Here is a 26,925-nt window from a genome sequence, read left to right on the forward strand (position 1 = left end):
TTGTAAGGCCTCTACCACTGCCCCATCATTTATTCATCTCCTCAGATACACTTCCCCACAACAACTGAAGTAAATAGCAGCCTTTCCATTGACTTCAAAGGCTGCTAGATCAGACCCTAAATGGCCTGGTGACTGAACTAGCCTATCAATAAGGGTGAACACCTCAGCTTTTTGATGAAAAATGGCTTGTTTTTTGTAAATGAAAATGTTCTGTGAAACTTTTCATCTCTTCCTAAATTTTCTGATTTCTAAACCAAAAAACAATCAACAACTGAAAAAAATGCTATAAAAATTGTAAAGATTTTATGCAAAACAAACAAACAATTTCTTTCTAAAATATCTACAGAAAAGCCATACCATTGTCCAACCAGCCCCACTTGACACCACTTTATGGATTCATTCTTTCCTTATATAGCAAAGAGGTTCCTCAACCAAGCAGTAAGAAATTAATTAATTAAATAAATAAATAAAAATTTAAAAATGGAGCACAGCTATTACCAGTTAAGTGTCCAGATCTAGTTGAGTGGAGTGTGTGTGTGTGTGTGTGTGTGTGTGTGTAGGGGGCAGGGGAAGTGGTTGGTGCATATTTAAGATCTTACAGGATAATCTCAATTTATTCATAAATGATCTGGAGAAAGGGGTAAAAAGCGAGGTGGCAAAGATTGCAGATGACACTAAACTGCTCAAGATAGTTCTAACCAAATCAGACTGTGAAGAACTTCAAAAAGATCTCACAAAACTAAGTGATTGGGCAACAAAATGGCAAATGAAATTTAATGTGGATAGATGTAAAGTAATGCACATTGGGAAAAATAACCCCAACTATACATACAATATGATGGGGGCTAATTTAGCTACAACTAATCATGAAAAAGAGTCATCGTGGATAGTTCTCTGAAGACATCCATGCAGTGTGCAGTGGCAATCAAAAAAAGCAAGCCGGATGTTAGCAATCATTAAAAAGGGGATAGAGATTAAAACAGAGAATATCTTATTGCCCTTATATAAATTTATGGTACGCCCACATCTTGAATACTGCATACAGATGTGGTCTCCTCATCTCAAAAAAGAGATACTGGCCCTAGAAAAGGTTCAGAGAAGGGCAACTAAAATGATTAGGGGTTTGGAACAGGTCCCATATGAGGAGAGATTAGAGAGGCTAGGATTTTTCAGCTTGGAAAAGAGGAGACTAAGGGGGGGGATATGATAGAGGTATATATAATCATGAGTGATGTGGAGAAAGTGAATAAGGAAAAGTTATTTACTTGTTCCCATAATATAAGAAGTAGGGGCCACCAAATGAAATTAATGGGCAGCAGGTTTAAAACAAATAAAAGGAAGTTCTTCTTCACACAGCGCACAGTCAACTTGTCTGAGGAGGTTGTGAAGGCTAGGACTAAAAGAGAACTAGATAAATTCATGGAGGTTAAGTCCATTAATGGCTATTAGCCAGAATGGGTAAGGAATGGTGTCCCTAGCCTTTGTCAGAGGGTGGGGATGGATGGCAGGAGAGAGATCACTTGATCATTGCCTGTTAGGTTCACTCCTCTGGGGCACCTGGCATTGGCCACTGTTGGTAGGCAGGATACTGGTCTGGATGGACCTTTGGTCTGACCCAGTATGGCCATTCTTATGTTCTTATGTTCTAATCTAAATTTTAATGAGCCTACTTGCTGTGCTACATAAAAATTTGAGATAATTTGTGTTTTACTTGTAATGAAGATTACATATATTTATATTACCATAAAACTAAGAAAACTTGCAGCAAAACCTGTTAGTGCATTCTATATGTAGAAAGATATGCTTCAGTAATTAACCTGTTTTAAATCCAGCTGTTGTTCCCCCGTGCTGTTCTAAAAATTATAACACTTTTCCTACAGCCATATTAAAAAAAACCATGATAGAGAAGGTTATTTTTTTCTCTCTAAATATTCTAGTGTATGGCTTCAAAATTATTCTCCACTTAATCTGCCATTTTATGATTATAGCAACAAAGGCAGATCAGTATCCCTTTAACTTCTTTTGTAGCCATTGAAACCCATGGAGCAAAATGGACCAGGACTGGAGTACAAAGTCAGCTGGCGGCAGCAGGGTGTAGAGACAGACTGGAATGAGGAAACCGTGAAAAAACATTCCTTGACATTGAGGAATACTCCTACCTTTGTGCCTTATGATATCAAAGTCCAAGCTATAAACAATTTTGGATCTGGTCCTGAACCAAATGTTACCACTGGATATTCAGGAGAGGACAGTAAGTAACTGAAATATTTTTGTAAAAATATATGGTGCAGATGATTCTTACATTGCAATATAAATGGATAAAAAGTATTATTAGACCAGCTCACAATTAAAAATGCTTAAATGTCACTCACTAGTGATCAGCATGTTGGAATACTAAAAGAAACGGAAGTATTATGTGCTAGTTTCCTTATCATGAATTTTAGCTATCAAGAGCTTCATTTTCAAAAAGGTCAGTTATGCTTGCATATAAAAAAATGAGTGTACAATTGCTTGCCTAAACTGGAACCTAGGCATGGCTCCAATCCAACAAAACTTGTTTAATGTTAAGCACTTTAATAGCCCCATTGATTTCAGAAGGACTATCTATATGCTTAAAATTAATTATGTGCTTATGTACTTTGCTGGACTAGGACCTAACCCATTCACCTCAAACTACAGGTAGTAAAATATTCTACAGGTAGATGCACATATTCAGTTTGTGGGCATTTTAGAATTAAAACAGAGCATACAGACCATTAATCTTTTGCATGCCAAAAAGAAGTGACATATGCCCCTTCAGTGCACCCCTGGGGTGTAGGGTATCCAAAGGCTGCAAGAAAGAGGATGGCTATGGCTCCTTGACACAGTTTACAGAATGGGCCAGCCACACTGAGGAAAGCAGGTGGCACTATCTTTAAGGATCCCCCCCTAAACATTGAGGAATGTGTCAACACTAGTGTTTCCAAGTAATATCACAGCCCTGCGTGTGCAGTCGACACCTCAGTATATTTTACATTCCATATTTTGAGCACGTTTCTGTCCATGATACCAACACATCTATCCTTTCTGCATCATGCAAGTAACAGAGTACTTTCTCATGAAATGGCCTTCACAATCATCCCTTTCAAACTGGATCTATTTGTCCTGCTTCTAATATGTACAGTTTGCAGCCACACCAATATTCCACTCAGTATTAATACTTTTTATAGAAACTACTCTTACAATTGCGAGACACAGAGTCCCTGATTTTTAAAAAGGGTCCCAAACAGGTCTTTAATTTTTCAAGTGCAACTTTAATCTTTCAAATAACTGAGGATCCAGTTTTGTTCCTGTCATAATTGGAGGCCAGTTCTCAAAGTGAGGTCCATCATTGACAACAAGGTTCTTTCCAATGCCTGTACTGTGTCGTCTTAAATAACTGCCTTGATACAAGCAATCAGCATTTGTGCCACAAACATCTGTTCATAGATTTGAAGCCTCTACGGGACTGTTATGATGTTTGCCCCAGTTTCCCACATAAGATTATTTGATACTTTGTTGGTATCACAGGCTGATGCTGATATTACAAAAAATCTACCTGTACCTGCTAATCCCTCACACCACAGTGCTCTTTAGCAATCATGTTCCTCCAGTGAACACTAGTGCAAAAATGACAGCACTAGTGCTGGGTCAAAGCTGGTGGAGTTAATACAAACATGCTTCTGGCTACTGTAAGATTGTGGAAGTCCCTGCTACAATATCTAGACTATTGGACAATAGTCCTTCCAATTCCCCCTGACACTATATCATAATTTTTTATCCCCTCTGTTGTTTATAGAATCAATGTATAAAAGACATTGGGAGGATTTATATTCCCCAGCTGCAATGATGAAAAGCCAAGATTTCCTTCAGTAGGCAACCCAGTTAAGCAAGAGCAGCAAAAAATCTTTTTAGGATTTAGGGATTTAAATCAATGAGGGAGTAAACACCAATGTAGCCAGCTAACATAGGGAGCCAAGATTCCCTGATACAAATGACAAATGCCCAATGCATTAGTCATTAGCAGCAGGGGCTCAGGACTGCTGGCAAGCAAGGGTTAGAAGTGTCTACAAATGTACATGTTTCAGATTTTGCAGCTTAATCTTATTATGTAAAGTCAGGCAGTTTTCATCCCATGTCTGAAACCTTCAAGTTGTTTTCCTAACAGCAAAATGGATGGACAGCTTGAATGGCCTACAAAAAGGCCTGCAAGAGATTAGCCAACTGAGACAACTGTTTACTTTATTACTTATTCAAATGGATAAACAACCAAAATCCTTCTTTAATCCATCATGCTGTGCACTAGCCACTGCTGAACTGAATTATTTTATAGATGTTAGTCCAGGGCTGTTCCTCCAGCCTCTCTAATCTGACTCCTTCTTGACATGAAATTAGTCTGTGCCTAGCCCCAATAGGTGCTATAAAAGCCATCATCATCATAACATTAAAAAAATGGCTCAAAAAGGAAACTCTTATGGACATTATACAAAGAAACTAACCCTCAATTAGATTTTGTTTACAGATTCCACTGAATGACCTGTTCTAAGTAGATGTGTTATTCATGTTTGGAAAGTAGCTCTCTTACATGGCCAGTGATTTTTGTCATATTTCATTTTTCTGATAGTTTAATTTAACCTGACCCTGTAAACACTTACTACTGGGAGTCTCAATGAGAGTGTTTATAGTAGTAAACAATAACCATCCCCGACTTCCTGGTAGTGAGTGTGGGGTTAGGGACATGTGGTTTTTCACGGTCACAATATTAACACTGGACAACATATCATCTGGTAGATAGTGAAAGTAAATGAAAAGGGAGATTTCTCTGTGTGTGTTCAGTTTCACTTGCAATGTGCTTTCTATGGACCTGATCCTGTATCCACCGATGTGGCATTCACTCAGGGTCTAGTTATTTCAGGTGCTGGAGTAGATTTCTTGATGTTCTGTGGTGATTAAAACCCTGCTCTTTAACCAGTTGATTTAATTGTAAAAGAAAATTGCTTAAAGAAAGAACACCTCATTCAAAAAAGCAATCTTGATCACAATTTTTTTTTATCCTCACTGATACAGAGGTGATGGCCCCCATTTGGAACTGAACTGGGGAACTCTCCGGACTTAAAAGCATGAGTCTCTATAACTTGAGCCAGGCTGGGTAGCTGTGGCATGTAGGATATGTGTACCTACACAGCACAGTGAAAGGAAGGCTACATCCACACTGCCTGCAGTGTGTAGCTACACGTGACAATGAAAGACACCAACATGGGGGAGGCAGTGAGGAAAGACTCTGGGGAGCTGCCAAAGACTTTTCCCTCTGCCAGACTTTTCCCTCTACACTGCTAAAAATAGCAGTGTAGAAATCAGAGGCACTGCTTTGGCATGTAGAGACCCATATAAGGCACACACCCCAGATTTCAGGCATGTAGGGCTCTCTACCATACTCATCATCTGTGCTGCTATTTGTACCCATGCTAGCTGGGCATGCAGTGTCTGTACTTTATATGCCACCATAAGTGTAGAGCTACTCTTTGAAAATAAATCTTAGGGAGTATCCTTAGTATATAACACCTATGTATTTATAGTTCCAGATGCTGCTCCTTCAAGTGTAATGGTGGAAGTGATGAATAGTACACTAGTTAAAGCGATCTGGTCCGGCATTCCAAGAGACCGCGTTCGTGGACACTTAAAAGGATATAAGGTTGTCATCATTTATTCTTTAAATAATCCAATGTCTTTTCATGCTGTGTTAGGTGAATCCTGTTTAAGTTTAAAGTAATTGCTGTGAGGTTGGGGGAAATCAATGCAGTGTTCATCCCCACAGAACTTAATCTGTTACAGAATTACCCTTCTCAATACAGGTCATTTGGTGGAAAACAAGGAGTTTGCTGGATGGAAAACAACATCGCCCAGACAAACACTTCCTAACATTCACAGGAGACAGAAACTATGGCATGATTCCTGGTCTAGAGCCATTCAGTGAATTTCACTTAACCGTTTTGGCTTACAATGCAAAAGGAGCTGGACCTGAAAGCTCTCCAACCATATTCCAAACTCCAGAAGGAGGTAAGAAAAATTAAAATATGGGGATGGAAGAAATTAAACAAACATCTTCCTTGAAACCAGACCAATTAATTCCACTAAGAACTCTGTGTGACTCTAAATTATTATGCTGGCATAAAAAAAGCATTTAATACAATTATCCAATAGAAGGGTCCAAGTCTATGCAGTAAATGGGAGTTAACAAGGCTGAGGACTCTCAAAAGGTGTTTAGCAAGCATCTTGCTGATCAGATCCTAAGCAGCTAACATATGTTGACTGAGAATGGAGAATTGTACATATTGGATGAAGTTATATGCCATACTAACAGGAATGTATGGAGACTGAGCTGCTAAAATATGATCTACATTCAGTGAAACTAAGCTAATTCCTATGTTTTCCAGTCCCTGAACAGCCACATTTTCTAAGAATACTAAACTTTGATAAGGATTCTGTCACTTTGTCATGGGGTCTTCCCAGAAAACCAAATGGCTTCCTTACTGGCTACATTTTGCAATATCAAATAAGTAAGTACATGTTCTACTTTGATGTAGACTTTTAGCAAATAGATCGTATTTAAATCAAACATTATTTTAATATAAAGTTATTTAAAATAGACCGTAACTTAAAACTAATCCTTTTAAAATTTAAGTAACAATTTGTTCAGCACAGAAAAAATGTTCCAAAATTACAGACATTAGTTTAGCCTGCTGGGGGCAGGCCAATTCCATTTTCCAGGGAAAAAGGATTTCAGCATATTTCTTTCCCATCTAGATCAGCTCAAAGTGCAATCATGATACATTCAGACTCTCAGACTAATCAAATCATGTAATAAATGTTTTCAAATTCACAGACAGTTAACCCAATAGTTAAATAGTGCAGAGAAAATGTATAGCTGTTTTTAGAAATGCACCTGACTTTTCAAAGAAGAAATAATTTGTGGTGATAATGCATGAGTCATGTGCATAGGCTTAGAATCTTTAAACACATATAGCTGGTACAGCTGGGCAAATAATGCAAACTTTTTTTTTGGTGAATATTTATTCAGATTTTTTAATGATTTCACTTCAGCAAATGCTCTCCTCCTGTTCGTAAAAACCCTTCATTTAGAGTCAGGGTAATTACTGCTGAATCATGTGATCAAGTGGGTCCAGTAATGTGTAACCAGGATATCAAGGAAATAGAAATGTTTCTTTGGGGCCAGAAGAAGCTAAGGAGATAGAACAGATATGGTCCAGGAGCAGCCAAGCTCAGGGAGGAAAGTTTATGTTGAATTATTGATTATGAGTTACCAGTACAGCCAAACACTGGGGGTAAGTTTGGATATTAATTCAGTGTATTCTGCTGAGGATGGAGTGGGCATACAACACACGTCGCCAAAGAACGTGTTTGTTGTGAACTTTTTGCTCAGCACCGATCCTTACTAAGGCAACTGCACTCTTACTTTTGTAGTACTTTTATAGGGGTTGGATGCTCTCCATTTTTGGAGAGGGCCAACTATGGGTGTTCAAGAGGCCACTCCTTATATAGCAGCCAGCTACTATACTTCCTGCAAGCACTCCATAAACTTGCATCATGGCTGCAGGCCTACCGAAGTTTAAGGACTTAGGTAATATGCATTTAGGGTTCTAGACAAACATTTTGCATAGCTCTAAAATTCAGGCCTTTCTCTTTTTTCAGTAACTAAACCTCTAGAATCATAGAGCCTTTTCAACTATCATACTACCCAATCATGTAGTTGATTGATTTAGACATGGTAAATCCCATTTGAAGACTCACAAATGTATCAGGGTAGTAAGATACACATTTATTTAAAGTGCCCTCCTTCCTACTTACTGTAAACTGCATTTTTTCCATCAGCTTTCTTGACACATTCGCATTTTGGTAACATTTAGCTGCCATGCCTGACTGAACTCTATTATTTCTCTTTCAGTAAATGAGACAGATGAGATTGGAGCACTGAATGACGTCAATATTACAAACCCTTCGACTTTCAGCTGGAGGTTTTCAAATCTGAGCTCCAGCACCAAGTATAAATTCTATGTGAGGGCCTGTACTATAAAAGGCTGTGGGAAACCAATCACAGAAGAAGGACTAACAATAACAGAAGGGAGTAAGTTAATGGGGGTATAATTTAATGATGAGTTTTAATGATAATGGAAGATCCATTGAGAACATTCCAGCTTTGACATTTTCCTCTCTAATTAGAGGAAATTGTTTGCTTTTAAATTTGCTTTGCCTTAGCACAATCAATGAACTTTTAAATATAGGAACCCAAAAACAAATGAACTCCAAAAACAAAAAAAAGTTTAGCCTTTCTATGTCACTAAACAGCAGCTTCAACCAACCAATCATCTTAGCTGATTTTTATGAAAACTAGCAGCTTGCATTTAGTAACCACTAACAGGAAGTTGGAGAACAACAAAAATCTGTTTTCAATAATATTATATGGCCATATTCTGCCCTTAAATGGACAGTTTGGATTCCGAGAAATATTAATGGAAGCCATGTGTTGTCATTTGAGGGCAGAATTTGGGAATCCCACAAGTCAAGATTAACATAAGGCTAACAGTAGTGCACTTGCTCCATAAATAGCATTATTTTCCCATGAAGTAACCCAGTGAAATACCTTTGTAGTCTACTTGCTGTCCTCCTCATAGACTTTAAGGTCAGAAGGGACCATTATGATCATCTAGTCTGACCTCCTGCACAATGCAGGCCACAGAATCTCACCCATCCACTTCTATAACAACCCCCTAACCTATGTCTGAGTTACTGAAGTCCTCAAATTGTGATTTGAAGACCTCAAGCTGCAGAGAATCCTCCAGCAAGTGACCCATGCCCCATGCAAGAAAATTAGAAGAACAAGCCAGGCTGTCTCATCCAACTGAAATAAAATCCACTGTGCTCGGCAACTCTGAAAGTTCTACTGTAGCAATAAACAAGTTCCTAGATATTAATCACCAATGATTGTTTTTGACATACCACAGCAAAGGACAAAGAGAATGTGATAAACAGAAATGGCTTGGCTTCATGCTTTTTAACACTGATGACATATTGTAACCATGTAACTTAATATCTTAGCTGACTTTCACCCTGCATAGTCTCTTCAGGTGCTGAAGCCAAAGCACAGTTTCTGGCAAAAAATGATCCAATCACAGTAGTGGTTAAGACCCCATCTGTGAAACAGAGACACCCCGTCTCCTTTTGTCTTCTTCCACATGAATTTAATCCTTAATATCCTTAATGAATGTTTATGCATAAAGACCTGGTTGTGCAGGTGATGCCTCTCAGTATCCTTCCTAATCCATGCATGGATCTAAAGACACATTTCCCACTTTTGTGTCCCATACAGAATGTCAAAGATTGCCTTCCCAATGATGAAATCAGCAGCTCACTTAGTTACCTCTCTCTCTCTCTCTCTCTCTCTCTCACACATACGTACGTACATGTGTCCTTGGACTTCAGAAAATCTCCAGTCATACTTGCAGTCTGAGAGAAATTATTTCCATGAATCAACCTACCCAGACCAGAGTGCTGCATCCAAATCTGGGTCCAGGATTCCATATCTAATTAATTCCACACATAAACATATTCCCTTGCTCATGAAATCATTCAGGAAAGTTCTTATGATACCGGCAGATACCAAGGTGCAAAATATTCTATTATTCTCCCTTTGTAGTTCATGTGGACTCCCATCATCAAAACTGCTTGAATGATAATGCTGCCCTCCCAGACCCAATACCTGATAGGTAAGGTTTTCTATCACAGACCAGTTCTTATTTCATTTAAGTGAGCAGACTCCCCCTAGCCTGGGTTATTCTGCCACATTCTTTCCCTCAGGTAACTGGCTGTGGTTATGTACTATATTGATCAGAAGGCTGAACTGATGCCTTTTCACTGACCTAAGTCAAGCCCACCATACGCTGCATATGTCCTCCAAAACCACTGTACTGTGCAGCTATTTCAGGGCAATGCAGAATCTGGCACTATATTAATTAAAGGCCTCTATTTCCAGCATCCTTTTTGTTCCCCCTGTTTATTATACTATTAAGGGAAGTGTGACTTTTTTGCTGCTAGATGAGATTAATGGCTAAATTGAAAAAGATAACTTTAGAAATCAGATTAAAATGGGTTAGACTTTTGTTTTTTACAACAAAATTTATATATATATATATATATATATATATATATATATATATATAATTTTATTTTAATTTGAGCCCAGAAAAATACAGTGCTACTTCATTAGCCATTTATTCTTGTATTCTTTGCTGAGATCAGGAGTCCTCCATTTGGTCATTTAGGATGTTGTTATTAATTTGCACAACCCTGTGTAACACGCTTGGTTTTAAAAGGATCTTTGTTGGTAACGCTGTCAGTAACATGTGGCTAGTAAACATGATAAATAGAAATTTTGACATTTAATTTTCCCCATGTTTTCTTTCTTTTCTTTCAAAAGATTTTGTTGGCAAAGGCAGCAAGGGATTCTACTAAAAGTCAGAGCAGCAGATTGCACATCAAATAGAACAGCATAATCTCTGTAAATTCTAAGGGTCCTATTCTGCTGTTACTTTTGTGCCCTATTCCACAAATTTTTCAAGTAATTTAAATGAGAGCCACCTAACAGTACCAATGTCCATCCTTAGATACAGCTCTGCAGCTTAACTGAAATCCCAGAGGAATTTTATGCAATTATCTGAAGGCTAAATTGGTCCAGACTCATTTAAAGTATGCAAAATCTGTGCCCTTCGGCTGAGGAACACACGTTTCTGTGACTTTCTCATTTTTTTGAGATTAGGAATGGAGGGCATGCAAAATACAAAGAGGGTAATAAAATGTGTAACTATCTCAATTAAACAAGTTACGCAGTCTCTCAAAAAATTGAGTGTTTTCAAAAGTCAAGGCATATCAGTTAAAGTTGCCCAGATTTAAAGTGGCAGATAGAAAGTGTGGTTCTACTGTGGAATGAGACTCCATAAAATAACATTATAGGCTCCGGTTTTTATTTTGTCTCTGTGATTCCCATATTCAATGTGCTCCATTTTCAGAGAAAAAAGATGCACCTCTCTTATCTATTTTAGGGCTTCTATAGCTCCCATTACTCTACCATACCCAGCTGTCATAGGCTACATTGTGGGCTTTGTAAAATACACTGTCCCAGAGAAATACAGATATCTGGGTGGGTTGTAGATACGTATTCAGTCATGTTTGGCTCCTGGCATATTTGACCTGACTTTACAATAGCTGTATTAAAGTAAATACTCATTTGTTTTCCATTATATCTGAAAACCATTGAATTTATGCATTTTAACTTCAGGGGAGTAGGTTGTGTAGGTTGTCCTGTAAGGAATGGCAGGTCCCCAAAGTTGCTTCATTCCACAGTTCCATGGTGAACTTCTGCATCACAGCACACAGGGAAGTGGGAAATGAACAGGCTGGGCTAGGGGAAGGAAACTCTTCTGTGTTATCCTTCAATAAGCTAGAGCAGCTTTCTGTAGTCATTGCATGTCCTGGTGTGGAGAGAGTTCCCCATCAGCCCAGAGCCTTCTTGAGTCAGAAGGAGCCATTTCTTGATAGTTCCTTTAAAATGTGGTTCTCCTCTGCAATGTGTGTGTCTAGGGTCAAATCCAGTACTATTAATCAATGGTCTATAAGGAGCAGGCCCCAAATGTAATCCCCCATTCATACCCTGCATGTCACTACCCTAACACCAATAGCACTAAGAACTAAATCCAATATGTAATATACAGTCAATAGAGGGGAAGATTTCTTAAATCAGCATTCTAACTGAAATGAATATTTAGTGGGAAAACCCAGCTGAGATACAACAAGTGGTTGTACAGGTGGTTGACAAAACACTGTGCAGAACTTGTGCCTACTGAGTTGCATGGAAGAGTCATGGGGAACCACAGGGAATACTCCATTTGCACAAAAGCTCAGATTAAGGCCTTTCATGACTAGAAAAAGATGACTCACAGTTGCACTTGAAATTAATCATAGAATCATAGAATATCAGGGTTGGAAAGGACCTCAGGAGGTCATCTAGTCCAACGCCCTGCTCAAAGCAGGACCCACCTCAACTAAATCATCCCAGCCATTTGTCAAGCCTGATCTTGAAAACCTCTTAGGAAGGAGATTCTACCACCTCCCTAGGTAACCCATTCCAGTGCTTCACCACCCTCCTAGTGAATTTTTTTTCCTAATATCCAACCTAAACCTCCCCCACTGCAACTTGAGACCATTACTCCTCGTTCTGTCATCTGCCATCACTGAGAACAGTCTAGGTCCATCCTCTTTGGAAACGCTTTCAGGTAGTTGAAAGTGGCTATCAAATCGCCCCTCATTTTTCTCTTCTGCAGACTAAACAATCCCAGTTCCCTCAGCCTCTCCTCATAAGTCATGTGCTCCAGCCCCTTAATCATCTTTGTTGCCCTCTGCTGGACTCTTTCCAATTTTTCCACATCCTTCTTGTTGTGCAGGGCCCAAATCTGGACACAGTACTCCAGATGAGGCCTCACCAATGTCAAATAGAGGGGAATGATCACGTCCCTCGATCTGCTGGCAATTCCCCTACTTATATAGCCCAAAATTCTGTTAGCCTTCTTGGCAACAAGGGCACACTGTTGACTCATATCCAGCTTCCCATCCACTGTAACCCCTAGGTCCTTTTCTACAGAAATCCTTTTCCCAATGCTTTTGGGTTGCCATCGGTTCTTGAGTTTCTTTTTCAGTCACCTAGAGAAATGATTCAATCAGTCATCATAGAGTTAGAGAGTTTTTTGGGGGGGAGGGGCGGGAGGGAGGTTAGATGTAAAACAGGGATCATTTTGATCTGAGAATTTTTACTAATGGTGGAAATTACTGCCACTCTGTAACATTTGCATTACATTGCAGAATAATTTTTTTAAAAAGTAAAGTTTCAAAGTTAAATTATATTTTCAGTTTGATGTTAAAATGAATGATTGGAGATTAGCAAATTGTGAGTTAGTATCAGCAGTTTTTTCTCTGCTGTGATAATTGTGAACTTAGGTGTAGACTTTATAGATTTAACATTGTTTAGCTTTTAGCTTTTTTTTTGTATTTTAGAGAGAGTTGATTAAATATTATGGGCTTATCTCAGGCTTAACTCCATGAAAGAATGTGGCTGTCTCTGTTTAGAAAATGATTATTACTTTTTTATTCATGTAGCATTTCTTAAACTGCCCCAAAAACATTGACAGAAGAAAACCTGATGATCAATATTGCTATACGTGTAATTAGCCACCTGAAATGATATATAACATAACATTAATATATATTTTAAAAGGAAAGAAACTCTTAAAAAAAATAGAACTACATCCCCCTCTGATATCCTGGCATCTGACTCAACAATCTTTGTTGCCAATTTTTATACTATCCAGAGCTACCAGTGATTTGCAGCACTGACAAGATACAGAATTATGTATGTTACAATGATTATACAAAAATCCAAATGTTAATGAAAAATCCATGCACATGAAACAGTAACTATTGCTATAATTTTCAAAGGAGCCTAAGGAAGTTACATGTTGCAATCTCATTATAATTCAGTGACAACCGGGCACCTGCTTCCCTTGGGCTTTATTTAAAATCCCAGCCTGAGAACACTAACCCTTATGACATCTCTCGAGATCATGATAGTAGCCTCTCATAACATAAGGTCTGATCCTATTCAATTCTCTTTTGCCACCCAACAGTCTGAAAGACTAAAAACACAGTTTTCTTAGCCACATAGAATAACATCCTAATGGAGAGAATCATTTCTTGAACTATGACCAAACTGATTGACAGGCCTTCCCCACTACCCCATCATTTATACAACTCCTCAGGCAGCCTTCTGCCCTCTCAAGCCACACGGCTGATCTGCACGTGTACTGGGAGCAATTCTGCAAGCCCTGATGGTACAGAGGAGCTTTTCCTGAACCAGGGCACGGGTGATCACCTACTGCTATTCTAAGCATCACAAGCATTACCTAGTGAATCCTTTCTATAGTTAAATACAATCACACCTCTCCCACCTGTTACAGCCAGTAAAACTGTGGCCAGGAGCAAAAGGTAAACAGAAACAGAAATGGTGGTAAGACAAAATGAGCTAACCTCTCTTCTGTGCTTTGTCCAAAAGTCCAACAACCCAAAAGTCAAGGTGGATGGCCTGGCTGTCAAGCTAAGCAGGATAGCCTACTAATTTTCATCTAATGGATTTTAAGAATATGACGGTAATTGTAAATTACCAGTAAAAAAAAGATCTCTCCCAATCAGCACAAACTACCTCCTGGAATACAAAAGCCCAGAAGGTAGAGTGTAATTATGATGCATCTTTATACACTTTTAATAGCCATTCAGTGTAGGAAAACTGATGAAAGTGTAGTTTAACTTTCCATTTATTTCAGGCAGATGTATTTAAACAGGTGCTGTTATAAATCAAAATACTACCTATAATTATTATACAACTGTAAGATTCCCAATCTTTTTTTTTTTAATAAGTGAGTTTCATAACAGATGTGCTAACTTTTGGAGACTAGCACTATAGTACGTCTTTAGGGGAGGTTTATCTTGTTTTCCCATTATTTCATAGGCTTCAATAAAAAAAAGTATTTTCCATTGTTCTCATAAATCTCTAAATCCAATAGGAATATTGTAAAATTGCAGTTCAGTGTTTAATGTTCATGTGAATCCCATGATATGGCTGATAAATAGTAGTGGGGAGATGACAAATGCTGGTGGTATATTTTTATTACTAAAGCTTATTTCCTGTATTGTAGATTAAAAACCTAACCTAACTGCTCTCAGTTTTCTGAAGCTAATTTCTGCTGCACATTGACCTTTCAGTATATTGAGCAAACATTTCCTTACCAGTATATCTTTGTTTCCGCCCACACACCCTCAGGATTTTTCTAGTCCCTCTGCCAATCCTTCCCTAGTTACCCATTATTTCTTTTCTATAGGTATTGCACAGTATTTAGTTTTATAAATGCAGACCAGATTTACATGGAAAGAAATCACACACATGCAATCTCCACTCAGGGCCGGCGCTTCCATTTAGACGACCTAGGCAGTCGCCTAGGGTGCCAGGATTTGGGGGAGGCGGCATTTTGCCGGGAGGGCGGCAGGCGGCTCCGGTGGAGCTCCCGCAGGCCTGCCTGCGGAGGGTCCGCTGGTCCCGCGGCTCCAGTGCAGCATCCACAGGCACGCCTGCGGCAGGTCCACCGGAGCCCTGGGACGAGTGGACCCTCCGCAGGGACGCCTGCGGGAGGTCCACCGGAGCCGCAGGACCGGCGGCGAAATGGGTAGAGCCGGCCCTGCGCCTAGGGCGCCAAAGACCCTGGCGCCGCTCCTGTCTCCACTGGACTCCTATCTTACATTTTAGGATACAGAAAATCCTTTATGCAACATTGTGGTGCCAAATATCAAAGGTCCTGCAGAACTCATGGTGTAAAACTTTGTTCCCAATCAGGCCATCCCAATAAGGCAAAACACCCTATTCCTGATCCCGTAAAGCACTTAAGCACATGCTTAACTTTAAATAAGTGAGTCATGGCATTAAAGAAATTGACTTCAACGTGGCCACTCACATGTTTAAAGTTAAGGACAAGTTTAAGTGCTTTGCAGGCTTATGATCTCAGTGAGTAGAGCTACCAGATCAGACCTATGTTGCATACACACTGCCGTGCATATGACTACCTTGTCTGGCTGACATCTTTAAGTGTTTTATGGCATTTATTGACCAACAGGATTAAAGTTCACATGGAAGAGCTTTATTTCTTGTGACTTTATGGGTAGCTTTTTTATGAAACACATTGTTCTGACATCCTGATTTTACAAAATGTAATTAAAATTTACCTGTAATGTCTTGTTGCTTAATTTGCAGTTTGATTAAAAAATTATAGCTCAGCCTCATGTACCGTAGTTCATTTTGTGAAACGTACCATTAGATGGATTAAGTTATGCTAATACACTGTGCTTCACCATCAGCATTATTCTAATTGAACATGTTCTGTCTGATTCCCAGTGGTCTACTAGTTTAACTACTTATTGTAATATATGTATACTTGCCTTGGAAAACATATTATGTACAGCACCTTTAACCATGTCTATTCCACTCTTAATCTCTCTTTCTTTTCCTTCAGCTATCAAGAAGGGCTAATCGCTCAAAGCTTTTTTGTTTGCTTGCTTACCAGTTTCAGTAGTAATCAGCATTGCTTTACTGTCCGTGTTATAAGCGCAAATTGGTCAAGCAGGTTTTGAGCTATGCTGTATGTATGAGTAACCATAAGATCCCTTTCATTAGTTGACTTTAGAATGTTGACCAGCTAAATTAAGCAACTGAACAGAAGTAAAAAGGCATATGTTTTAATGCTTTCCCCCAAACATTGGTGTCTAACGCTAGACCTGGGCACGGTTCTACTGAGGCCTGATTTGAAAGCCCATTGACATCAATGATTCTGAGCCTTTCTGTAGGCTTCAACGGACTTTAGATCAGGCCCTAAATGTGGGTGCTGTTTTATATTCCTTGTGTAATTTTAGCAAAAGTTACTGCTTAAAATCCTGAAAGAGAGGAACAGTTATGATTCATTAGTATGACTTATACTATACTGTATCCAGGATGAGAGCAAATCCTGCTTTTTTCACTGCAGTGAATAACAGTTGCTTCCTTTTGCCATTAGCATTAAATGCTTTTTTTTAAAAGCATACATAATAAACCACTTATCCTGCAGTCCTGGATTCAGGTAAAACACCTATTCATGTCAAGGAGAGTTCTGAAAGCAAAAGGAGTGCAAGACTGACTTTATTGGAAACCCACAGAAAAAAAATTGACTGCAAATACTTTTCATATAAATAAATATCAGTTAGAACATGTAAAGATTGTATATGAAAATCCATTTGAAAGAAAACTTCAGGTATACCTAAAAGAGAGCTTTGTTATAGCTTCAGTACAAATGTGAAATAAAGGGGGACAAGGAGGTTTATTGTCTAAGGAAAATTTGAGTATAAATCCCAGTGTAATTGTTCATATGAGAGAAGTAATAATCTGTTTCAGGATAATATGGGTCTCAATCTTGTCCCATTTACTTCAGTTCAATGGGAGATGGATCAAGCCACAGATTGTGTAAATAAACCCAGGCCGTATTCAGTTGGGGTTTTTTTTGGATTAAGCATTGATTAGTTAAAGCAGATCTATAGTCCTATATGTCATTCCTTCAATATTTACTTTGATCCTTCAAATTTAAAACAAACACTTCATAAATCTTAGGATTATTTAGTTTGACACTGATTTTATCCTGCAGAATATCAAAGAGCAAATACAGAAAATGCTTTTCTACTTTTTTTTCTTGTCTACCATAAAAACTATCCAAAGGCAAATGTTAAACATATCCATGTATGCTGTTTTACTATCACTTGCTACTTAAATAATTTGTAACTGTGCATTTCAGAGTCCTGCTATTGAATTAATAGAATTAATTAATGTGACTTGACTATGTACATTTCATAGGTAAAGGGATCGGGAAGATTTCAGAAGCAGTAAATCCCACCCAAAAGTTTCACCCCATTGAGGCACTTGAGCCCGGAACTGAATATACAGTTCGTCTAGTGACTAAGAATTGGGTTGATAACAATAGCATTTTTGAAGATGTAATTGAGACGAGGGAGAGAGGTGAGATAATTTTCAAGAAATAATGACATTACCTATTATGTGGTGCAATGAAAGTGAAATCTTAGCCTCTTCTTGCCATTTACTACAATAGGAGCAGGAATGAGTCCATCATTTTTCAATTTAGCCTTGTATTTTGTCTACCCAGTAGTAAATAATGACACGTAAATAATTTCCAGTACATATTATTTACAGGTTTTAGCTACTATGCCATTTTAATAGGGTAGGTGCTGTTACGTTTTACGTCTTCAATGTGGCTAGCTGAGCAGTTTGCATGTATCCTGAACACTTTTAACTCTATTTCTGTCCCAAAACTGCTTGCATGAGAGACTATCAATTTTCTGTCCAACTTTCCTATTTGGCATTAATCCTCTAAATCAAATACTCCTTTGGAATTACTTATATATGTTATGTTGCAGACACTTTATTTACTTAAATGTGAACATTATTCCTCATACCTATTATTTATGTCCTGTATTTTTTTCTGTTTTACATTGAAAATGTTAGACTGAAATCAGTAAAGCAGTAAATAGCGATAGTTTGGTGTGATTCAGGTTTAGTTCAGAAAATATTAAATGGTTAGGATAGTCTATTTTCCTCTCGTTAAATGTTTTTACTTCTCTCCTTTTTCAAAGCTTATGCCGGCATTTATGAGGGAATTTCCACCCAAGGCTGGTTTATTGGACTGATGTGTGCCATCGCTTTGCTTACCTTAGTGCTGCTAACGATGTGCTTTGTCAAAAGAAATAAAGGAGGAAAATACTCAGGTAAATGGCACTGTTGTCCTTTTTGAGATATTTCAATAATAGCAGTCATTCTTCACGCAAATAACTTCTTATTTAAGTGGAAATGCCTCAATATTTTGCCTTCAGTCCCTGATGGTTGAACTTATGCCAACTGAAATACAAAATTTGTATTTGTGACTTTTAATAAATATAACACTGAATAAATTTAAAGAAACATTAGCAAATCTTTACTCAGCTGATGAGATTCGGTGCTCCATTTGTAAGAGGTGTAGCACAGAACACTCACTCCAGAGGAGGCACTATGAGGGCTTTAAGCCACCTTTGAACCTTCCTGATCCTGGGCTGCTCCGGGACTCCTTGGTGTAATTGAGACAGCCATGGGGGCCTGTCTGAGTTACAGCAACCTCCCCGTGTTACTTTGTGTGCTGCTGCACTGCTCAGAATCTCCATGGGGCTGGGATATGGCCCCACTCCTAGTTCTGCTCCCAGAATGCTCGATGACTTGTGAGGGGGTCATTGGGAGGCAGATTGATGGGTGCGCTCTGTACTGCCAGCGTAACACTGACAGACCCTGGATGTTGGCGAGCGAGATTGAACCTGTGACCTCTAGAGCATGAGCCTCTACTGGATGAGCTAAAAGCCACATGGCTCTTAGCTAAGGCTGTAGAGCAGACTCCTTAATCTCTCTCTAAGTGGTCTCGGTGCTACTAGCAATCTTGTCACTGGTTAACATCTGAATAACGTTTTTCTACTTAGAAAGATAGGGGTTCTATGCCCCAGAGTGACCCTATGGGTTTCATTGTTTTCATTAGTGAGGGTGTTTTACGTGTGATTCAGGAAGCAACTTCTAACAGGGAAGGTTTAGGCCATGATCCTGTATCACTGAAGTGAGTAGGGGCATCATATTGATAGATGGTCACTTTTCATCCGGGGTCTCTCACACGGAAATTTTGAGATTATGCCCAGGCAGATTCACCCGTTGTCTGTAATTTGATATGAACTGTGACTCCTTAAATGTCCTCTGACTAGATCTAGTCCTTGCGTTACATGGGTTGTTGGAGCTGTGCAATTAGAAATCTCTGTTCCATTTTTCTCCATATTTTGCACTCCAAATGAACTAATGGGAATATTAGCAATGTGATAAGAGATATGGAAGTGAAAATTAAAGGCTGTGGTCGTTTGGTAGTATTAGACTGGTGGTGGGCAAGTTGCCCATCAGGGTAATCTGATTGCTTGCCACGAGCCATTGTGCTGATGTTAACCATACACAGGCACTGCTCCGTGCAGCTCCCAGTGGCCATGGTTCGCTGTTCCCGGCCATCGGGAGCTGCGAGAAACGGCGGATTACCCTGATGGGCCGCAGGCTGCCCACCACTGTATTAGACACTACAATAATTTTCATTAGACTCACAGGTTATAATGTTAAATGCTACATATTACCCCTTACTCAGGTAGGGTTACAATCCAGCCCTATATGTTATTGTTTCACAGCGGTTGTGCTAATATATTATTTTATTTCATGGAGCACTATACAAACACAGGGGATCGTGCTAGGGGATCCAGTTGCAGGACTGGGGCCCTAACTTGTACACACAGGGCCAGATTTTTATAAAATTACTTAAGCTGCCTAATTCCCATTGATTTCAGTGGGGGCTTGGGACCAAAATTCCTTAAAAGATCTTCTCCATATTTACTAGAGCTGCACATGTTTATTGGACTAAAATCCTCTAATTAGCCTTTTTTTTTTACATGTGCAAGTTACCTATTTTATATACTCAGTTATGATAATTGTGTGCCCACAATGATTTTCTTTTTCCAACTCTAACCACAATTAAACTAGCTAGGATAAAAGGAATAGTGACTGTAATATGCCATTCTGTAGTGTATGTTGATCATCAGCAGAAATCAGGAAGAAATTTCCCACATGGTACTGCACAGTTAGGTTTGTAAAAAAATTACATGGATTTTACACCTTCCTTGGAAACATCCTGAATTACCCACTGATGATAGAGACAGGATATTTGACTAGATGCACCTTTAAATCTTTTTTCCAACGTGCCAATTTGTAAATTCATATTCCAACTAAATAGTGTCATAATTAAATATACATTATGGTTCCAGATAGAAGCTGAATTGCAGAGGAAAGAAATGTGTTTTAGTAAAAGAAATTGTAGGAGCTGCATTTTCAAAGCAATGTACAAGGATTTAGCGGCAAGTCCTTGGGAATTAGGCAGCTACTCCATTCTACACCTCTTGAAAATATACTCCTCTGTGCAATGCAAAACACTTAACTAAAGTGGTTGCCCTCCAGCTGTAGATAATGATTGACAGTTTTCCCATAGAACTGGCCAAAAATAAAAATGATACATGAAACAGCATGGTGAACAGATCTATTTTCTTTCTTTCATATATACAGTGAAAGAAAAGGAGGATTTGCATCCAGATCCTGAAGCTCAATCAATTAAAGATGAGATCTTTGGGGAATATAGGTAAATATGATCTACTATATCAAATGGTTTTTTTCCCCCAATATCTTCACAAGTATTTATTTGATGTGTTTTTATTATAATATGCAAGTAACACTATGTTTTCATTTTCAAAGCAAACCCCATGGGAGTGGATGATAATATGAATGTAAAGATATATCCAGAACACTTTAATCCACCCAAGTTATGATATAGGTAATCTTTGATGGAGCAGTCCTATTTTTCCATCTGTTTCTTATTTAGCACCTTTTATATATATTGTTATATGATGTTTATATTAGGCCTAATCCAAAGTCAATGAAGTCAATGGAAAGACTCTCATTGATTCCAATGGGTTTTGATTGGCCCCTTAGTAACATGGGGTTGTTCATTCTGCAAAAGAAGAGAAAAATTTAAAGGACAGAAAATAGCAAATAAATATTAGTACAGTAGTTTCTGTATAAGAAGTAAAATAGTTACACTTGGCTGCATTCAAGGCTAATTAATTACATTATATATTTACATTACATATGAAAATACATCGTTGTATGAACCATACTGGAATACTGGTTAACTAGCTTTTAAAACACAAATGTTGCTGGCTAAATCCAGTATGTATACTAGATTATTTACAAAGGATAAGGGTTTTTTCCTGCATAATTTCATCTTTATTTAATTTTTAATGCCTTCTAATGGGACAGATATTTAGAAAGGTAAGAATATCATGTGGTTAGTAACTTTCACCCTCAACTCCAGCTTGTATTTTCTAGAAATACAAATACTGCATTTGGGAAAATGAGCAAGATATATTTTGTATATTGATTATGAAGAGACAAATTTTGGGGGCAGATACTGACGTCCTTATTCAGTCAACATTACTAATAACTTCAGTAATAGTATGAGCTAAGTCAGAATGGCAGAACTGAACTTTTATGTTATTAGCTTAGAAGCCCAGTCTTGAGCCCAACAATTTGGAAGATTTTTGTAGTATCTACATCCACTTTCTATTTTTCTCTGGTTATTTTTTTTTTGTGAAAGATGAAAACCTACTTGAGATATCTTTATATCTCCTGATTCTAATGACCTTCAGTCCCACTGAAGTCAATAGAGTGGGACTGATTAATGTAAAGTAACAGGTTAGTATCTTTTGATTACCCAACAAAATAGCAGGTGATCCTATGGCAGTATGAGCACCTCCTATGAGGTCCCTACCAACTTCAACTCCCACCGAAGTCAATTGCAGTCAAAAGTGCTGATTACATCTTGGAGGAGATGCTTAAGACTTCAAAGCGCTGGTCTGAAAGGGGCAAATTTGTGGTCTAATGCCTATCCTGAATATCTGGTCTTGGAACAGTCCAATGTGTGACAGTCTCTATATACCATTGATACGGCACAAGAGTGAGAAGACAGCTGGGTTATTGAGGCTGTCTGGGCTCCTAGAGCTGCAGTGTGAGGGGATAGCCAGCAGGTAGTGCCATTACATTCACATCTTGAGAGGTAATTTGGTGAAGTTGTGCAGAGGTTACTCAATTTTTATGTGCAACCACGGTAAGTTGGATTCATTTGTTGGTTCTCATTAAATCACTTTAATAGAACCATCTAATTGGAGTATCTCAGTCTTGACCATTTTGTGTTTGGATATGTACATAAGATGATTTACTTCAGATCATCATTGGACATGAGCTTCTTTCCAGGAGGCTTAGATATCCTAGAGATGCACATGGACATATTCTGTTGTCACTTTCTTCATTGTAAAGCCAGTGGAACTCCATGGATTTTAGTGGAGTTACCAGGCATACATTGGCATAAATGAGAGTAGGAATATGTCCCAGTTGACAAATGTCTTAGGGATTCCAGTTAAATTTGTAACATCATGTCTTTGACTAAAAAATTCTATTGCTTCTTTGTCCATTTCTAATAGTATAAGAATTTCTAGTAAATTATTTATATCTTGTGGCAGTTAGGAAACTTCTGTGACAAACTGCCAGCTTTGTTGAGACAGGAAATGCTGGGCTTTCCAGAATATACAATAATAGGCTCATTGGGATTTCCCAGGCCATTTCCACTGGAATACCTTAGTCAGAAGATACACTTTCCTTTAGACTTCACTGTTTCCAACACTTTTTTTGTAGCTGCCTTACAAAGGTCCCCATTGTAAATTGCCTCTTTTGACTGCTTCTTAGTAATTAGGTGTTGTGTCTTATTTACTATTTTTGCCATGCCTAATAAAAAAGGATGTTAATTAATATAGATTAGTATAAATTTGTTAAAAATAGCTTTGCCAAATAACACTAGGTGTCTTTTAACACTTCATTGAATCATTTCCTCATATACATATGTAAATTCAGAGTTTGAGGCTGGAGATGTGACAATGTAACAAATATGCAACTAAGCCATGATGCTGATAGGTTCCATTAGACAAGGCTTTATGCTTTCCCATCAGGTCAGTAAGACTTTTCTCTGATATACACAGGCTTCTCTCTGATATACTCCATCACTTTATCAAGATGGAGTTAGTTGGAAAATGGAACAGATCCTTTGTGAAAAATGTTGCAAAATAATTGTCCCCTTTGTCATGGAAAAATTGGGATATCTTTCAACCAGCTCTGCTGCAAAGGGAATGGCCCAGAGCTCTGGGCTGCTCAGGGTGTATTTGGCACAAATCCAGAGTCTGGGGCCTTTGTGGCTCCCTAATCCTTAGGTGTAGCTGAAGAGAGCACAGCCTGCCAACATAAGGGCCATTCCTGCAACTGGGGATTAGCCATATATGGGGATAATCCAGCCACAAACCCTGCATGGGACCGGGGAAGGCTCAGTGGTGAATTAAGTGCAAAGCCAGAGCAGCCCATAACAAATTTGAAGACTTTTCCCAAGTAATTCTAGAGCATATGAAATGATGGGCTCTTTTGTACTGACTATGGTATGAAGAAGTGAGGTTTGGGCCTGATATTTCAGAGATGAGTCAAGATCCACATACATTATGGCATGTGCAATAACTGCTGCATTACAGATTGGCATTGGCACCTCTGCATCTGAAAGCAGAAGAGATTCAGCTCTCATACCCAAGGCTGTAGCAGGCTCATCAGCCCCGATAGCGTGGCCCAGTCGTCCCTAGATGGAAACAGTGTCTCACAGGGAGTGAATGTGGATTATGAGTGTGCAGTTGCGAAATAGATAGATATGCAAAATGTATTTTTATTTATTACTCAGAATAAATAAAAGTGCCCACCCAGCACCATGCCAATCATTTAAAGTTCCAAAAACAAAGTGCTTACCCCTTCCAAAAAGCAGCAGGACTCAATAAAATACCAGTACCCCCAAACATCAGCCTTTACCTCAATCCACCTAACCCACTTCAAAGGCTAGGTGAAACAAATGGACCCTGCATTGGGCAATACAAATGGCTCTTTGTTTTGTAAAATCAGTCTCTTTATGCCTCTCTTTAAGATACAAAATAAGATATGATGATGAACCAGTAGAGCTGGTTTTCAGCTTTTCCTCTTTTCCCTTTCCTCCTTATGAAAAGGAAAGGGGACAAAAAAGGAAAACTAAAAACTGTTTGCAATCCATTCTTTTCAGTCATGTTTGCATTTTTTGTTTTGTTTTGTTTTTTGACCTATTCCACTAACTTCAAAATTACAAAAAACGCAAAATGCAAACAATGCACAGAGCAAGGTGCATTAGCTGCACCACATCCATTGACTTGACCTCGAATCAAGTGAATAGTGTGTTCTGTGCAATGTTTTGAAATTGTATCCCAATCAAAATGTATCTGATTCCCTCTTCCCTCAATATATCTGTTTATTTTGACAAAGGAAATGAACAATTGCTGTTGTAATTGTGATACAAAGCTAGATTTTGGGAAGATTTTTCTTTATTTCATAGTGACAGCGATGAGAAGCCACTCAAAGGCAGCCTCCAGTCACTTAACGGGGACATTAAAGCTACGGAAAGTGCTGATAGTTTGGTAGATTATGGAGAAGGGGACCAAGGGATGTTTAATGAAGACGGTTCATTTATTGGCGCTTATGCTGGATCTAAGGAAAAAGCATCAGTCGAAAGCACTGGAAGTTCTACAGCAACATTTCCTCTCCGTGCATAAAATATTAATGTAAATGATTAATTTCAAATTTCCATATTTATCTTGACTAGTAATCAACTATTACCATAGGTGATCAGATGTAGGTTGCAGAATGAATCAGTCAGGACTCCAACCTCCAGGTAATATGGGAATTAGTCGCTGCTATCAAAAGATGATTTTTGAGACTGTTGAATCCTGATTGTTCAGGTGTTTTCATTCTTAAAGAACAGGTGAATAATACTCTCACATTCAATATATACCACTCAGTCTGACCAAAACCGTAGCTTCTCAGTGTTACATATGTATATAGTTACTTGCTACCCTACGTGTTTCTCTATATAACTTTCTCTTTCATGTATGCTTTGTCACTTTGTATATACATTTACATCCAGTATTCCCTAATATATAGTGACCTTAACATTGTGGAGGTCCGAAGGTAGTGGGGGTGGGAGAAGGGAGATTACTTTAAAAATTAACGCCAAGAAAAAAATAATTGAAAACACTATAGAAATACATTCCATATATTATTTAATGTTCATGAAGAAAAAGAAAGTCTGTGTAAGTAATTCTAGAATTAATGGTTAGAGCTGATTGCAATTACTTAGAGAAACAGCTTTATCCAAAAATAATTTGATCTTAAACTTGCTCTCAAAAGAAACAGGTTCCGATCTGGTTCTATATCTTCTATATATAAACAGGTTCTATATCTTCTCTCCAGTAGCTGTCACTCTTACCTTAAACAAGTTCAGTTACACTAGTTTTCCTTTGGCAGAGGATAACGAAGCTCATCCCACATCTATTCTATGTGTTAAAGAAGCAGGATCAGGTCTTTAGACTACTAAAACGGCCACCTGAATCTGCCTCCCAAGATCCTTGAAAGCTGCATTTCTAAGCAACTGTTTGTTGTCTGCCTTCTATCTGTATATTTGTATGCTAGCATACATTTCGGGAATGCATTGTACATATTATTTGCAATTTTGTAGTAGTGACGTTGGTCCCAGGATACTAGAGAGACATGGTGAGTGAGGTAATATCTTTGTTTTGTATCAGTTTCTGTTAGGGAAAGAGACCAACTTTTGAGCTACACAGAGTTCTTCAGAAGAAGATGTTGGTACAATAAAAGACAATCCACCTGGTCTCTCTTTTACATATTATGTTAATATTTACATAACTGAAAACACAGACTGGTTTTATTTTGAAGTGAGAAATGATCCTAGCACGAGTCTGTATTGCTATGTAGAAAAAGAGGGACAAGTTGGGTATAAAAGTCATAGATTAGCTTTTCCTCTTTCTTTTGGATAATACTTAAAAAATCATTGTTTCTCCAAAAAATAAACCCTGAATATTTAGGTATTTAAAAAAAAATTATTTTCACCTCCTGCATTGTTCCTTTTTTTAAAAATGGATTACATTAGAGTTTCTTTTCTACATGGTTTACTGAATAAGGTTTAAAATTCCCAATGGAGCTGTTCTTTTCTTTTCTACTTATTCCCATTACAAACTCAGCAAAGCTGCACTGTGCACGTTTGGCCTTTTTATATTTTGTCTCCCAATTATTTTAAAACGTTTTTGTTTTTTTTGTTTTTTGCTTTTATATTTTGTTAACTTCAGTACAGTGCAAATGTTCCTTTCAGTTCTATGTTGTTCTTTTTGAACAGTTGTATCTGCAATTACAATACATTTCAGCCATTGTTAGAAGCAGAAATCTTACTATATAAAAGCTAATTCCCGCAAAATCTTTTATACATGAGTAATCCTTAGACAAATAGCTCCATTGATTTCATTGCAAGTACTTCAGTGGAAATATAGTTTAAGTAAAGACTATTCACATGAGTAAGGGTTTGCAGGCTCAGACCCAGAATTACAACTTTATGAGCTGCACGATGCACATTATTATATTATAATTATAACATT

General features: G+C 38.2%; 1 protein-coding gene across 5 annotated transcripts in view; it reads left to right on the top strand.

Moving 5' to 3' along the window:
* Positions 1-25,679, top strand: part of CHL1 (cell adhesion molecule L1 like) — a 189,096-nt gene extending 163,417 nt beyond the window's left edge. For 3 of the 5 annotated variants that reach the window (XM_045025896.1, XM_045025898.1, XM_045025897.1), the window contains 9 exons: positions 2,029-2,251; positions 5,595-5,710; positions 5,871-6,075; positions 6,453-6,575; positions 7,982-8,161; positions 17,561-17,722; positions 18,355-18,486; positions 20,882-20,954; positions 24,816-25,679. In XM_045025896.1, coding sequence (XP_044881831.1) covers positions 2,029-2,251; positions 5,595-5,710; positions 5,871-6,075; positions 6,453-6,575; positions 7,982-8,161; positions 17,561-17,722; positions 18,355-18,486; positions 20,882-20,954; positions 24,816-25,032 — 1,431 coding nt within the window. In that variant the 3' untranslated portion in view covers positions 25,033-25,679. The remainder of the gene's footprint in view (positions 1-2,028; positions 2,252-5,594; positions 5,711-5,870; positions 6,076-6,452; positions 6,576-7,981; positions 8,162-17,560; positions 17,723-18,354; positions 18,487-20,881; positions 20,955-24,815) is intronic. The other 2 variants (XM_045025899.1, XM_045025900.1) reach the window with 1 other exon arrangement.
* Positions 25,680-26,925: the final 1,246 nt, after the last annotated feature.

Source organism: Mauremys mutica, chromosome 7 (genome assembly GCF_020497125.1).
Source record: "Mauremys mutica isolate MM-2020 ecotype Southern chromosome 7, ASM2049712v1, whole genome shotgun sequence".
NCBI lineage: Eukaryota > Metazoa > Chordata > Testudines > Geoemydidae > Mauremys > Mauremys mutica.